The 12,761-nt window shown below is 31.2% G+C and overlaps 2 protein-coding genes and 1 long non-coding RNA gene across 3 annotated transcripts in view; 1 reads left to right on the top strand and 2 right to left on the bottom strand.

Moving 5' to 3' along the window:
* Positions 1-12,761, top strand: part of LOC125825924 (GDSL esterase/lipase At1g29670-like) — a 26,935-nt gene that overhangs the window by 12,445 nt on the left and 1,729 nt on the right. The window lies entirely within an intron of this gene.
* Positions 2,716-8,784, bottom strand: LOC125825887 (GDSL esterase/lipase At1g29670-like). Its single transcript, XM_049505180.1, has 5 exons — positions 8,509-8,784; positions 7,566-7,690; positions 5,472-5,717; positions 4,353-4,596; positions 2,716-3,175 (listed from the first exon to the last, which is right to left on the bottom strand). The coding sequence occupies exons 1-5, from the start codon at positions 8,747-8,749 to the stop codon at positions 2,949-2,951; spliced, it is 1,083 nt and encodes a 360-aa protein (XP_049361137.1). The 5' UTR covers positions 8,750-8,784; the 3' UTR covers positions 2,716-2,948.
* Positions 10,913-11,711, bottom strand: LOC125825888 (uncharacterized). Its single transcript, XR_007442919.1, has 2 exons — positions 11,450-11,711; positions 10,913-11,162 (listed from the first exon to the last, which is right to left on the bottom strand). It is a non-coding gene; the product is annotated as an uncharacterized LOC125825888 (long non-coding RNA).

The following is a 12,761-nucleotide window of genomic DNA, read 5'->3' as shown; positions in this document are numbered from 1 at the left end:
AAGAACTGAACAGACCTACAATTATAAAATCAAACTATTCAGAATTGGCGTTCCTTTCCTTCCGTATAGGTGGGGCCTCTTTCCACATCTCTGATGCACATAAAACACCTACACATCTACATATCATGATTCCCTTTTCTGTAGGTTGTTTTGTGTAAGGAAAGCATCCCAGGCGACATAACTATACGAAAAAAAGGGCTTTAAGAACTTACCAAAGCTGTTTCTATATCCAATTGGTAAACCTGGTGGGAGATATAAGCGCATATACGGGTTAATGCCGAGCCCAATAGCTTTTTGCTCAAACAATGTATCTTTGTTAAGAGGTTCATTTAATATGTATACATATGAAATTTAGAACCCCAATGCATATGAAGTCGTCCGTTCTAAAATTTACAATCATAAAGTTGAAAATCCTGGCTCTAACCTAGTTGGTTTTAATCTTGCATTCTACTTATACATAAGATTACTAGGGTTATAACTGATCAACTGGTGTCTTTACTTAGATGGTAGCATTTAAACAAACTGGGATCTTGGAAAATGTCCTTGTTGTCTCTTTTTTTTTGTATATAAATTTTTTACCATCTCATGGTCATCAATTTGCTGCTGTCTCCAATATGATACTCTCTACATTTCAATTTGTTTGTCTTACTTTCCTTTTTAGTTTGTTTTGAAGAGGACGTCTCTTTTCTTTTTTGGTAACTCTTTAGTTTCAATTCCACATGGCATGTTTAAGACCACAAGATTAAAGGATGTTTTGGTACATTTTACATATTTTGTTTAAGACCACAAGATTCAAAAAGTCTTCTTCTTTCTTTCTTAAACTCCGTGCCAAGTCAAAATTAGATAATTAAATTGAAACGGAAGGAGTAATATTAGGGGTGCTTTTGTGTTCAGAGATTGATTGAAGAGTGTTTGGAACGACAAGCCAACCGAGCGGCCAAGTTTCAAGCAAATTATCCCAAGGCTTGAGTTCATCTATAAAAAAGTTTGACCACAAACAAGCGCTGGAAGGTAAAAATATCCATTAGTGGTTCTTGCACTTCAAACTATCGTATTATTTTTGATGTAGTTGTCTGTTCCTTTTTTAGTATGGTTTGTTATGCTTTCTTTAGCATTTTGTATTGGCTTCTTCTCTCCTGTTTTTTTTTTCCGAACTGCTTTTATTTGAGTTCGAGGGTCTATTAGGAACAATCTCTCTATCTCCCAAAGTAGGAGTAGGGGTAAGGTCTGCATACAAACTACTCTCCCCTGACCCCACTTGTGGGATTATAACGGCTATGTTGTTATTGTTGTTGTTGTATTGGTGTTTATGGTTTGATCTTTTCACGTTTTGGTTTATCAATGAATCAAATATTTGTCATTTGTTTTATCAATAGAGACGTATTAGCTCTAAATCAACTCGAATTATATTGCCTTGCTTTTGTGATATATAGACTTCTAGCCTGGCTCTGATTTGAGAAGTAGCTCATCTGAGATACTATAAGTGGACGAGTTAGTTATAATTATCTCAGATGAATCTTTGTTCAGTGTTGGTTATGTGACTCAATGATTCCCTTCAGTCCCAAACAAGTTGGGGTCAGCTATATGAATCTGAGCTAATCACCACATTCCCATTTAATATCATCTCAGTCCAACATTATTACAAGAAACCTTAATCTTGCCACGACCTTTACTGCAGTTTAGCATAACATATTATTCAGTAGATACCTAAGTGCCTCTTTTTCACCATGAATATTTTGCTACAATGCAGGTAATTAGACCATTGAACTGCTTTCAGCATTTAGAGGCAATGTGGAAGAAAGATAGTTCAGGTTTAAGTAGTCGGAATCGTTCATCTCGGTCTACGCGCCACATCTAAGTAAGTTTCTGCAAATAAACAAAAAATTCATTTGTTCAATCCACTGTGTATAATGTTTTTCTACTTCTCCACATTGTCTGCAAAAATATTCAGTTGCTCTTAGTAGTATTTAGGCTGTTGGGTTATTTTCTAGTTTCAAAATCTTCTATTCTTTAGTCATTGGAATGAAGATATTTCCCTAAGTTTAATACTATTTTTGTATATGAAATTTTGAACATTGTGTTCTTCATTGTCTAAATATGAACTTGCTTTCAATCATCATTCAATCAAACCTCTCTATAAGGACGTTGTTTGTCTGAATAATTTATGGATAATCAGTGGAGTGACACACAAACAATACTTAAAATCTTGAATTTCTATTACGTGACATCGAAACACTGAAAAAAAGAGATGATATTATTGAGAATGCAAACAAATTTGTGAGCCTGTATCAGCCAAGTTTAGGTGGCCTACATAGTCGGTCGGCTAAATTCTTGATATATCAGTAGACTAATACACACGAAAAATGCTAAAAAAATCTTAAATTCCTATTTTGTGACATTAAATCGTTAAAAAAAGAGACGTTGAGTACTTGTCAAAAGGCTTGTGAGGCTCGACTTAGCCAAGTAATTAATTCCGAACAATCAGTGGACTAACTCACACGAAAAATGCTTAAAATCTTGAATTCCTTTATGTTGAAAGCACTAAAAGAATTGGGATTAGTAAATTCTTGTGGGCATAGGCTTTTCCTTAATTGACTCTTTAGAACGTGAATTTAAATTAGTCGAATTAGTAACGACGTCACAATGCTTTACCCCTCAATTTCAGCGCAAATTTAAATTTAGTCGAATTTCAATATAAATACCGAATACCGGAAGGAAACCAAGAAGTAATAATTTATATCATCACATTTCTTTATTTTGAGTCAACCCCCCCTCCCCACAACTACATTAATACCAGTTGGTAATTTTTATTTTTATAACCAAACAAGTATTGTTGTAGAGGAATTATTTTATTAATACTACAATGATACCTTTCTATAACATGTTACAATAGTAACTAAGTTGTTTTTTCCGAACAAACGATGTTCTTATAGAGAAGTTTGATTATATTAAGTTTGTACGAGACCCCTAATGTCAGTCGGATACGAATCGGTTGGTAGAAGAGCAGTGTATGATCTTGTAGCAATCGCCCTATTTGCAGCTTCTGTTGGATGAAAATTATCAAAAAACACATATTGATTTCTGTTACTGCATGAAGTTTGACCATTATTGCTGCATTGTCCTTTGGCTGTTGTGTTTGATATTATGCAGCATGGTGAGTCAAAAACTGTGAAACCTGAAATTAATCCAAAAAAAAATAATATATGATATTAAATTATCCGAACAAAAAATATTCTCTTTGTTTCAATTTATGTGATGGCATTTCCTCTTTAATGCATTTGTACTTTTAGCGTCCGGGTGGTGATATTGATTTATAGCTATCGAATTTGGACTTTAAATGCGATATATAGTTATAATAAATATTATGACATGTTTTAAGAACATATAAGTTTCAAAGTTATATTTTTTTTCTTTCTTAAAAAAAAAACTCTTTCCTAGTAGGGTAGGGTTGACAATAGGGGTGGGCTGGTTAGGCTGGGATTAAGCATTTTGAAACCTAACCCTAGCTACTAGAAAAACAAATGGTTAATATTTGTAACAATTATACAATTCATCCAACCTTGTGCCATTTGTCCCCCTCATTATGTTATATTTCCTTCACTTTTATCATAATAAATAATTACTCACTCAATTTTTTGTAATTAGGGATGACGATCAGATTTTAACTTTATAGGTTCTGAATATTTAGAATGAAGATTTCAAGTAGAATAATGGGATTCTAAATACATATAGGATGTTTTAATATTTTATAAATTTCTTAATACAAATACATTATTTAAGTAAAAGTTATTACATTTGACCAAAACTTATAACTAGATTCTACCTCTGTTTACCTTGCGTATAATATACTCCCCCGTTTCAGATTTACTTAGATTATGTTAACCTATAACACTCCTTAAGAAGATTTTAATTAAAAATATATTTTACTAAACTAATCTTACTGAATCTCTAAATTTGGCCGGCGACAACTACTTCATGTAGTTGTTTAGCACTAAGGATAGTATGGAAAAAAAAATATAACCCATATCTAGCTTCTACCTCATTTTCGATTTATGTAATGATGTTTAAGAGGACATAATTAGAAAAAAAATGACTTTTTTTTGAAAAAACTTGTTATTTTAACGATAAAAAATTATCACATTAGTTGTTTACATCAAACAAAAAGATATATAACTTATGTTTATGCATACACTCATTCACTTAATCATGATTACTTAACAATATTATCGTTATCAAATTATTTAATCATAGCTGAGTTAGTTAAAAAAAAAAAAATCAGATACGAGTAAGTAATTGCGAAATATAAATAAAAGTATTATAAAAATGAAGAGTTGAAGAATATTTTAACCTACCAATAGGTGGACCCCCTGTTGAAATGCTAGTCTGATTTGAAATAATAAACCTTGCATTGGGAAGATTAGTGTTCAAATTATCAATTGAAACCTTTAATTTTTGATTAAATAGTTGGACATAATTATTAATAAAATCAACACATCCAGATGCATTTCTTCCATATGTTCTTGTCTCCTCTGGCAAACAACCTAATAGACCAATATTTGACACTGCCACCTTCCTTGCTCCATAGCTATGCAACCTCTAAAAAAATATTAAAAAATCGTACAAGTCAAAATGGACTGAATCAATAATGATACGTTTAAAGGTTACTTGAATTGAATCGGAATCAAGATGAGTTAAGTATTAGGTAAAATTCACGAATAATCATTTTTCATCTTCTGTAATAATTGAGAAATAACTATTATTATGGAGTTTCAAATTTTACGAATAAAACCTCAAGACATTGCAGTAGTGGAGTTTTAAAATTCCACTAGTTAAACTCCATGTCGATATCTTGGGGTTTTGTGCGTAAAATTTAAAACTTCAAGATATGGTGACTATTTTTTAAGATGAATTGAAAGGTGGTTAATAAACGTTATTTCTACATAAATATTGAGTTGTAGCCCAAAACATCCAACTCTAAACAAGTTTTAATTATTTTTTTAATTATCTAACATAACTAATAATTTTTTTACTATCATTATTGCTATTGAAAACATAAAATAAAATAGAAAATTAAAAACATTTTTACAAATTCTCTTATGTGTCAATTTCAACCTAACTTTTAGATGGACAAAGAATGACCTTAAATTTGGTTGGTCAGTCTTGAATTTTCAACCTCGGTTGCAACGTGAATAAGACTTTATTAAGTTCAAATAAATTTTAATTTTTTTGATCTTGAAGGTTTGCTCACGAAACAAGCAGGGTTCAAAAAAATTCTCAAGACCACCAATTTCTAAGGTCATTGAGTTATAATAATCAATTCCCGAGTCTATCCAAATTGACCAGTCATGAAATTATTCCCATAGCACAACTACCCAAATTTCGATGGAAGTGTATGCGAATCATATTTTCATGATCTAATTCTTCTACCTCTAAAAATAAAGCGTACGTAGTAATTAAGTAGTAAAAATTACCCTTAGTTGTTCTTCAAATTGTTGAACAAGGATGGTTGCAAACCTATCTGGTGTGTACAATAAACTTGATGGATAAAATCTTGGATCTAAATAATTGTTGAGATAATCATTGTTGCCCATATCAACAGTGTATAGACATTTGTTCAATAAACTTCTAGTTGCAGTAATATTTCTAAGTATAGAATTAATTCTCAAAATTGTGACTTGATGGTTCAATAGTTGCCTATTCATGCTGATCCTATCACCCTGTAACATAAAAATAGTAACGGAGTCAGAATTTTCACGAAGATTGAAGTGTCACAATATCTAGTTATAAAATATAATTTGTTGACAAAAGATGATATACAACGTATTCCAAATTGAATAAGTAGAATATTAATAGTAGGTCTAACCCATCGGTGGCCCCCTAAACTTGGCACGATCTTTCACTTAGACTCCTTAACTAGGCTTTGTTCATTTTAGACACCTCATGTCAGGCTCCGTTGTGTCATTTTGACACTTTCAGCTGACATGGCAAAGTGAGTGTTATACACTCGCTATTGACGCGTGAGGGACTTATTTAGTCTATTTTATTTTATTTTTTCTCTTCTTCTTTCCCATTTTATAGTCATTATCTCTCCCATTATTTCTCAAAGCTTAAAGTACTTTAATGGAGGTTAAATTTTTTGTTATAATAATTTCAATTTCAATTTCGCACTACAAACTCAGATAGACCCAAAAAGAAACAAGAAATCGAACTCATATCAACAACACCCTAAATCATGTAAAGTTCACCCACAGGCCACAATAATCCTAAAATAGGAGCCAAAAAATCTCAATTTTTACTATGTAAATGTTAATCTCACTAACCTTGAGCCCTAATTAAACTGCAAATATCACAAAATTAAAGAAAAAGAGACGCAATCTTTAAAATATGAACCATTGTTGTTATACATTTGCACCTTTTAGCCCTAAGGGAGGGTGCAATTAATGGGGAATATGGCAGAAAAAAATCATGAAAAAGAGGAATAAAACGGGGAAGATGACTGTGTGGTTATGGGTGTGACGGAAAAGGTAATGAAAATGAAGGAATATGATAGAGTAGATTGTGTGGGTGTGGGATTATGACAGAAAGAATAAAGCTCAAAAATAATAAAAATGGAGTAATACAATGGAGAAGATGAATGGAGAAGATGACTGGGGATGTTGTGGGGGTTGCATTTTCTTTAAATTTGTCAAATATTTAATTTAATTTTTTGGGATAAAAAGACCACATGTCATTTATTCATTGGTTACTTTGTCATGTATTTTAATTCTTATTTTTCCTCTTTAATATGATAGTCTTTTAATGAGTTGGCATGATATAATTGGGCATCTAATCCACATGGACACGCTTGGTTAACACGCACTTGAAGTCAACATGTGCTAGTGAAAAAAGTGTCAAAATAACACAGTTGAGCGTGATATGAGGTGTCTAAAATGAACAAAGCCTAGTTAAGGTGTCTAAGTGAAAGATCGTGCCAAGTTTAGGGGGCCACCGATGGGTTAGCCCTTAATAGTATATGTAGGTAGTGACAGAGTCAGGATTTTAAGAAGGAGATTATAAAAAATGGGAAAATATCATATCTGAAATTTGAACATGCATTTTTAGTATATTATAAGGGAATGTAAAATTTGAAAAGTGTGTTGAATAAAAAACATACGATAAATTACACTTTTATTATGAATGTTTACTACTTATGCAAGGCCAAGACGACATTATGAAGGGTTTTATATGGAAAAATAGAAGGAATTAACATGTATTACACGAGTAAAATCGGAAAAACATTCTCACATGATCATATTTTATCATAAAAGACATTCAAGAATCGGTACATAAAAATTTAATGAATCTGAAAGAAATTGTATTGTTGAGAAATGATCTAGATGGAACTTCTTTCCCGTCTACAACTTGATGAAATAAAAAAAATACTTTTCATGAAGAAGATTCAATTAATGATGTAACAAATTGTGTGACATTGGTGGATTTAATAAGTGGAAGGGACTTAACTGAACCTCATTCATCGAAAAATTATATATTATGTACCTAGGTAAAAAAAATTAACGAGTTTTTACCCATCGATAACCGGTCTCATCGCGAATTCCAGCAACTCCTGATCCATAATTTACTCCTCTAAGGATTGTATTGCCTTTTGCAGTTGCATATGGTGGAATCGAGCTATTGAATCCCACGAGCTCAGCTGAACGGAAGAAAAACGCGGTTAGTCAAGGGGGCGGTACTAAAGCCGGTGAAGATCCATCGTAAAAAATAAAATTCATCCAGTGATAAAGTCAAGAATTTCACTTATGGTGTTTAAGATAGAGTTAATGCACGTGTATAAAACTTAATAACTGATTAATAATACACATAGTAAAAAAAAAATCAACCATAGGTGTCCAATTGACCACCCGCTAATATAGCTTCACCCCTGCCTCCTTTCCATTGAATGTTGCATTGATTTGACTCGATATATATAATTCAAGAAAAAAAGAGAAAATCTTTTAAAAATTATGGTCAAAAACAAAGGAGTAAGAGGTTATGTGGATACAATTCATCTCATTAATTAGTTAAAGAGAAAATAAAAATTGTAAAGTTAAGTCATATCTAAATATAAAAAGATGGACTATCTTGGGACATTGGGATGGAGGAAATTTCTATATATAAGTTAAATATTACTTTATATCAATATAGTTAAGCTTTTCCCAACAATCATTCTTGTTTGTTGATCACGGATAAGACATTCAGAAGAACAAAAGATGATACGAAGATAATTAGCAATATAGGTGGTTCTGCGGAGCTTTCGAAAAAAGTAGCCTTGTGTGGGAGTTTATATATGTATTAATTTTGAACACTGTGAGGGGTCTATATTGGAAACAATCTTTGTACAGACCATACTCCATGAAGGTAAATATAAGATATACATGCATCTTGCTCTTTTCGAACCCCACTTATGAAATTACACTGAATATGTTGTTATCGTGGAACGAAGAAAAGGAAAAATTGATAGAGAAAATGTACCAATAAAGTCAGCTTTGTTACGGCCATTGGTGAATCTTCCATTTTGTGGACCATTTGGGAAATCAATTCCATAAGGAAAATAATTTGCCTTAGCTGTTGTTATAAGGTTATTATTATTCCCATTATCAACTATTGAGTCTCCAAATATGAAGTAACATGGCACTTGTGGTTGACCTTTTACCATTGAAAACATAATAAACATTGAAATCATCAAAACTATATGATCCTTACATGAAGACATTCTTGAGTTATTGAATGATGAAAAGAGAAATCAAAGAAAAATGGGAAGGATAGTGATTGATGTAAAAAGTTGAACTTGGAACTACCTATTTATAGAGGATATCAAGGATGTCGTAGTTGTTGCAGATCTGCTTTTGTAAGAAAAAAGTCAGCTGAAGTATAGAGATATCTAATTTTGGGACCATATATCGATCATTTAAACCATATTCGTATAGTGTCTGAAAAATTCGCAAGTCTACTTATTTCAGTTGCATGTCTGAAGTTAGATTTGTTAGATAAAATGACTCAAGTTTCATATAGTTGAAGTTTAAGCATTTTTGTATGAAGAAATATAACTATTTTTGTCTGGATTTATTTTTGTCTGAATTTTAGTCATATCTTTATATTTGAAGTAAGACTTCGTTAAACATAAATTCAAATACTGCATATTTAAAGTTGTTTCGAAATGGATATTTATACAAAAAAAGAAATTAATTAAAAGACGGATATAAATTAAATGGTGGTGTCCAAAAGAATTACCCCAGTCCGTGAAATCCTAAATTGGTAATAGTGATGGTTAATTGGAATATCGTAAAGGCAAAAAGTCGTTTCACGTATGGTTCAAAAGTTGAGCCCCATCCTAATAGTAAGAGTGTGGCTTAGGTCCACTAAAATGACATAACACTCTGGCTAGAGAAATAATTAAGTGGAACTTACACTACCTATTCATAGAGGATGTGAAAATCAAATAGTTCTTTCGCTTTGTGATAATTTTTACTGTCCATTAATTTGATCCCGCAAGAAGATACTCGTAAGTCTCTTAAACTATCTTTTATAAGTTGAAATAATATAAATGCAAAAACTCATCGTCAAATAGGGTTTAAGATCGAACCCCGGCCATCCTAATATAGTAAGAGTGCGGATTAAGTCATCTCCTAATAGTATTTGGCTAAATCAATAGATGTTTGTAATTAAAATTATAATCATTTTCTTAATTGCTTGGTGAACATTAAAAAATTAATAAAAAATTAAAGTTATTTTTAATATGGGCATTGCCTATATGCACAGAATCGACAAGTGTTTTCTTTCTTTTTTGATAAAATAGTACCTTTAGCAGTTTTGATCGTCGTTTCCGTTTGTTAAAAATGCAACATTGAAAGGGTATTACTGGAATAGTAAAAGTGAATGGAAAGATGAAATAGGAAAATTCATTGAAAATAAATAAATTAGGTACTATTTGACGTAAGGTTGGACTTTAATCCCTATATATTAAATGCTAAACTAGATAGTTAGTTACGTTGCTTTGGCCTTTTAGTATTTATTCAAGCAATTAATGAAATATTAATTCAAGATTTAGGTGCATTTCTTTTGTAGTAATTATTGATTTATTTAAATTAATCACAATTTAGTACTTTGTCAATTTTTGCCATTTGCACTTTTGCATTTCTAGAAAGATAAAACATGTAATTTGCCTATTTCTTTGCAATTAGACAACATATATATTAGTGGCGGGTATCCACATTCAAGCCTGATTATTCTATATTTGTATAGAAAAGTCTCACTTGACAGAATAAAGGCTCTCTATAAAAATGACTTCATACATAATTACGACTCCAAGTTGGAACAAATATATATATATATATATATATATATATATATAGATAATAACAAATTGTACATTTACACTCTGTTTGGATCATTGTTATCCATTGTATTGTATTGTATCGTTATTATACCTACAATGTTTGTTTTGATTGTTACTTAAAATGTATTGTATTGTATTGTTAAATTCCGTTGTTACGTAACAATGAAAACCTCCATTTTATGGAACAACCAATTTGGTGTGTTCCCATTTTTACTTAATTTCTTTTTCTAATTATATCTTTACATAATATTTCATAATACTATTTTACCCTTTACCTTATATTATTTAATTCTAGTCAAACCTCCTACCCTAAAATAATTAAGGATATTTTAGTAAATTTATAAATTACAATTAAATACAATACAATACAGTCAAACCAAACAAGAAAAATGTTATTAAACAACAACAAACAATACAGTCTAGCCAAAGATTATATCTACCATACAATACAATACAATACAGTACAATACAATACAATACATTATGAAACAATGATACAAACAGAATGTTAGAATGCAATACACATAATTTTTATATATTTAATAATAACCATATTTATTTTTTCTTCACAATTGTGCTAAACGTTGAATATCAAAAGGGTATGCATCAGTTGACTTTTGGGCTCTATAAGATCTTCTTCCAACAATTATATTTGCAGCTTCACCTGGATGAAATGCATCCCAAAATAAATATTCATTTCTATTTGGGCATGGATTTTGAAATGGTAGACATGTTATTTGTTCATTGTTCCTTCCTATTCCGCAACATCCAGCGTTCGTCACTCTAAATTCTGAAAATACAATAAAGTTAAACGTCAAAAATATCTTTAAACAATTTACAAGTGAAAACCTTACATGATAGATAATATTGACTAAACAAAACATTAAATAAATCGAAATACTAGGTCAAGCAGAAAAAGTTATCGACTACCGATACAATAGTAATTAAGTGAGACTTTTAAGACAGATATGTATGATAGTATAGATAGCTACTCTTACGATAAAATCAAGTAAGTAGAAAACTTAAAAGACAGATAATATGGATTGAAAGAATAGTTGGGAGGGAAAGAGAAGTTACCAAAAGCAAAGGGATTGTCAATTAAATCTTGAAATATTCCATAAGCATTAATGTAGATTAATTTAGCATTTGGTGTATTTCTATTTAAATTATCCACAAGTGCCCTCAGTTTATTGTTAAATAATTGATTTGCCACATTAATATTTTGAGCACAAGTTCTTCCATCTGGGCTATTTTGGGCCAAAGCATTTGGGCTGCATCCAATTTGGCCCACTCAAATTAACACAAATTTCCTTGCTCCATAATTGTACAATGTCTGCAACATAAAGTACACAATTAAGGTCGATTTACGCAAATGTCCCTTTTTTAGGTTATCATTTAAATTTTGTCTATATTTTTAAAGTCGTGCAAATATAACCAAAAGAACTATCCTCGAATGACCATTATCATTAACTCTTTATATTTTTAAAGTCGTGCAATGGACATCGCGAGGTTCACATCCACTCTGTGCCACTGACCATTATCATTAACTCTTTATAAATTGCAAGATTAATGGTTTAGATTTTTCTTAAAAAAAATAAAATTTCATTATGCATTACTTATAAAACTTTGAGTTAATGTTCAAAAATACACTTAAAAGAATTCGTTTTTTTGAGTTTACCATCTGAACTATGCGAGTTTCCTACCTAAACTAGCACCAACTATTTTTCAAAATTCACCTCCTCGATCTGTTGTTCCCCTTTTCCAACCTGAAATATAACCATCGTTCAGGTAAGAAAAGAGAACAATTGATGTTGAATTGTGTTTTGATGAATAGTTCTGGTAGAAAACTCGTACACTTGATAGCTCCGGTATGACCATATGAAACTCGAAAAACTGGAATACTTTAGGTGTGTTTTTGACCGTTCACTCTAAAGCTTTTTTTGGATGTAAAATATCAATGTCTTTTAGTCCTTTGATTGGAGCATTACTGCTGAGTATTAAAATTCTCATATATAATATTTGGTTTTAGGGGAATGAATTACCTGCATGAACATAAAGAAGCAATTATTCATCGTGATCTTGAGCCTTCATAAGTTTCACTTTCGTCAGGTTACCTGAATTACATTTTGTCTATACTAACGCCTAGCCAAGTTTTCGAGTAGCATCAATGCTTTCATATTGTGATTTGAGACTCTTCATGTAATAATAGTTCATTTTTTTTGGAGTAAGATAACAGAAATATTTTGCTGGATGATACTGGACATCTGAAAGTTGCTGACTTTGGAGTAAGCAAACTACTGAAAGTTACAAAAAGGGTCAAAGAAGATAAGCCTTTGACATACGAAGACAGTTATCGTGAGTACTTCTTATTTTAGATATTCTATAGTCC

This window comes from Solanum verrucosum, unplaced genomic scaffold (genome assembly GCF_900185275.1).
Source record: "Solanum verrucosum unplaced genomic scaffold, falcon-dt-bn FXZP01000161.1, whole genome shotgun sequence".
Taxonomy (NCBI): Eukaryota; Viridiplantae; Streptophyta; class Magnoliopsida; order Solanales; family Solanaceae; genus Solanum; species Solanum verrucosum.
The sequence above is the reverse complement of the archived record's forward strand: the minus strand, read 5'-3'. Positions and strand labels throughout refer to the sequence as shown.

Excerpts from the sequence above, each read along its gene's own strand:
- LOC125825887 (XM_049505180.1), bottom strand. The coding sequence starts at position 8,749 with ATGTCTTCATGTAAGGATCATATAGTTTTGATGATTTCAATGTTTATT. Across the intron at positions 4,597-5,471 it reads AATTTGAAGAACAACTAAGG|AGGTTGCATAGCTATGGAGC; the intron begins GTAATTTTTACT and ends ATATTTTTTTAG. Across the intron at positions 3,176-4,352 it reads AACAGGGGGTCCACCTATTG|GTTTCACAGTTTTTGACTCA; the intron begins GTAGGTTAAAAT and ends GATTAATTTCAG.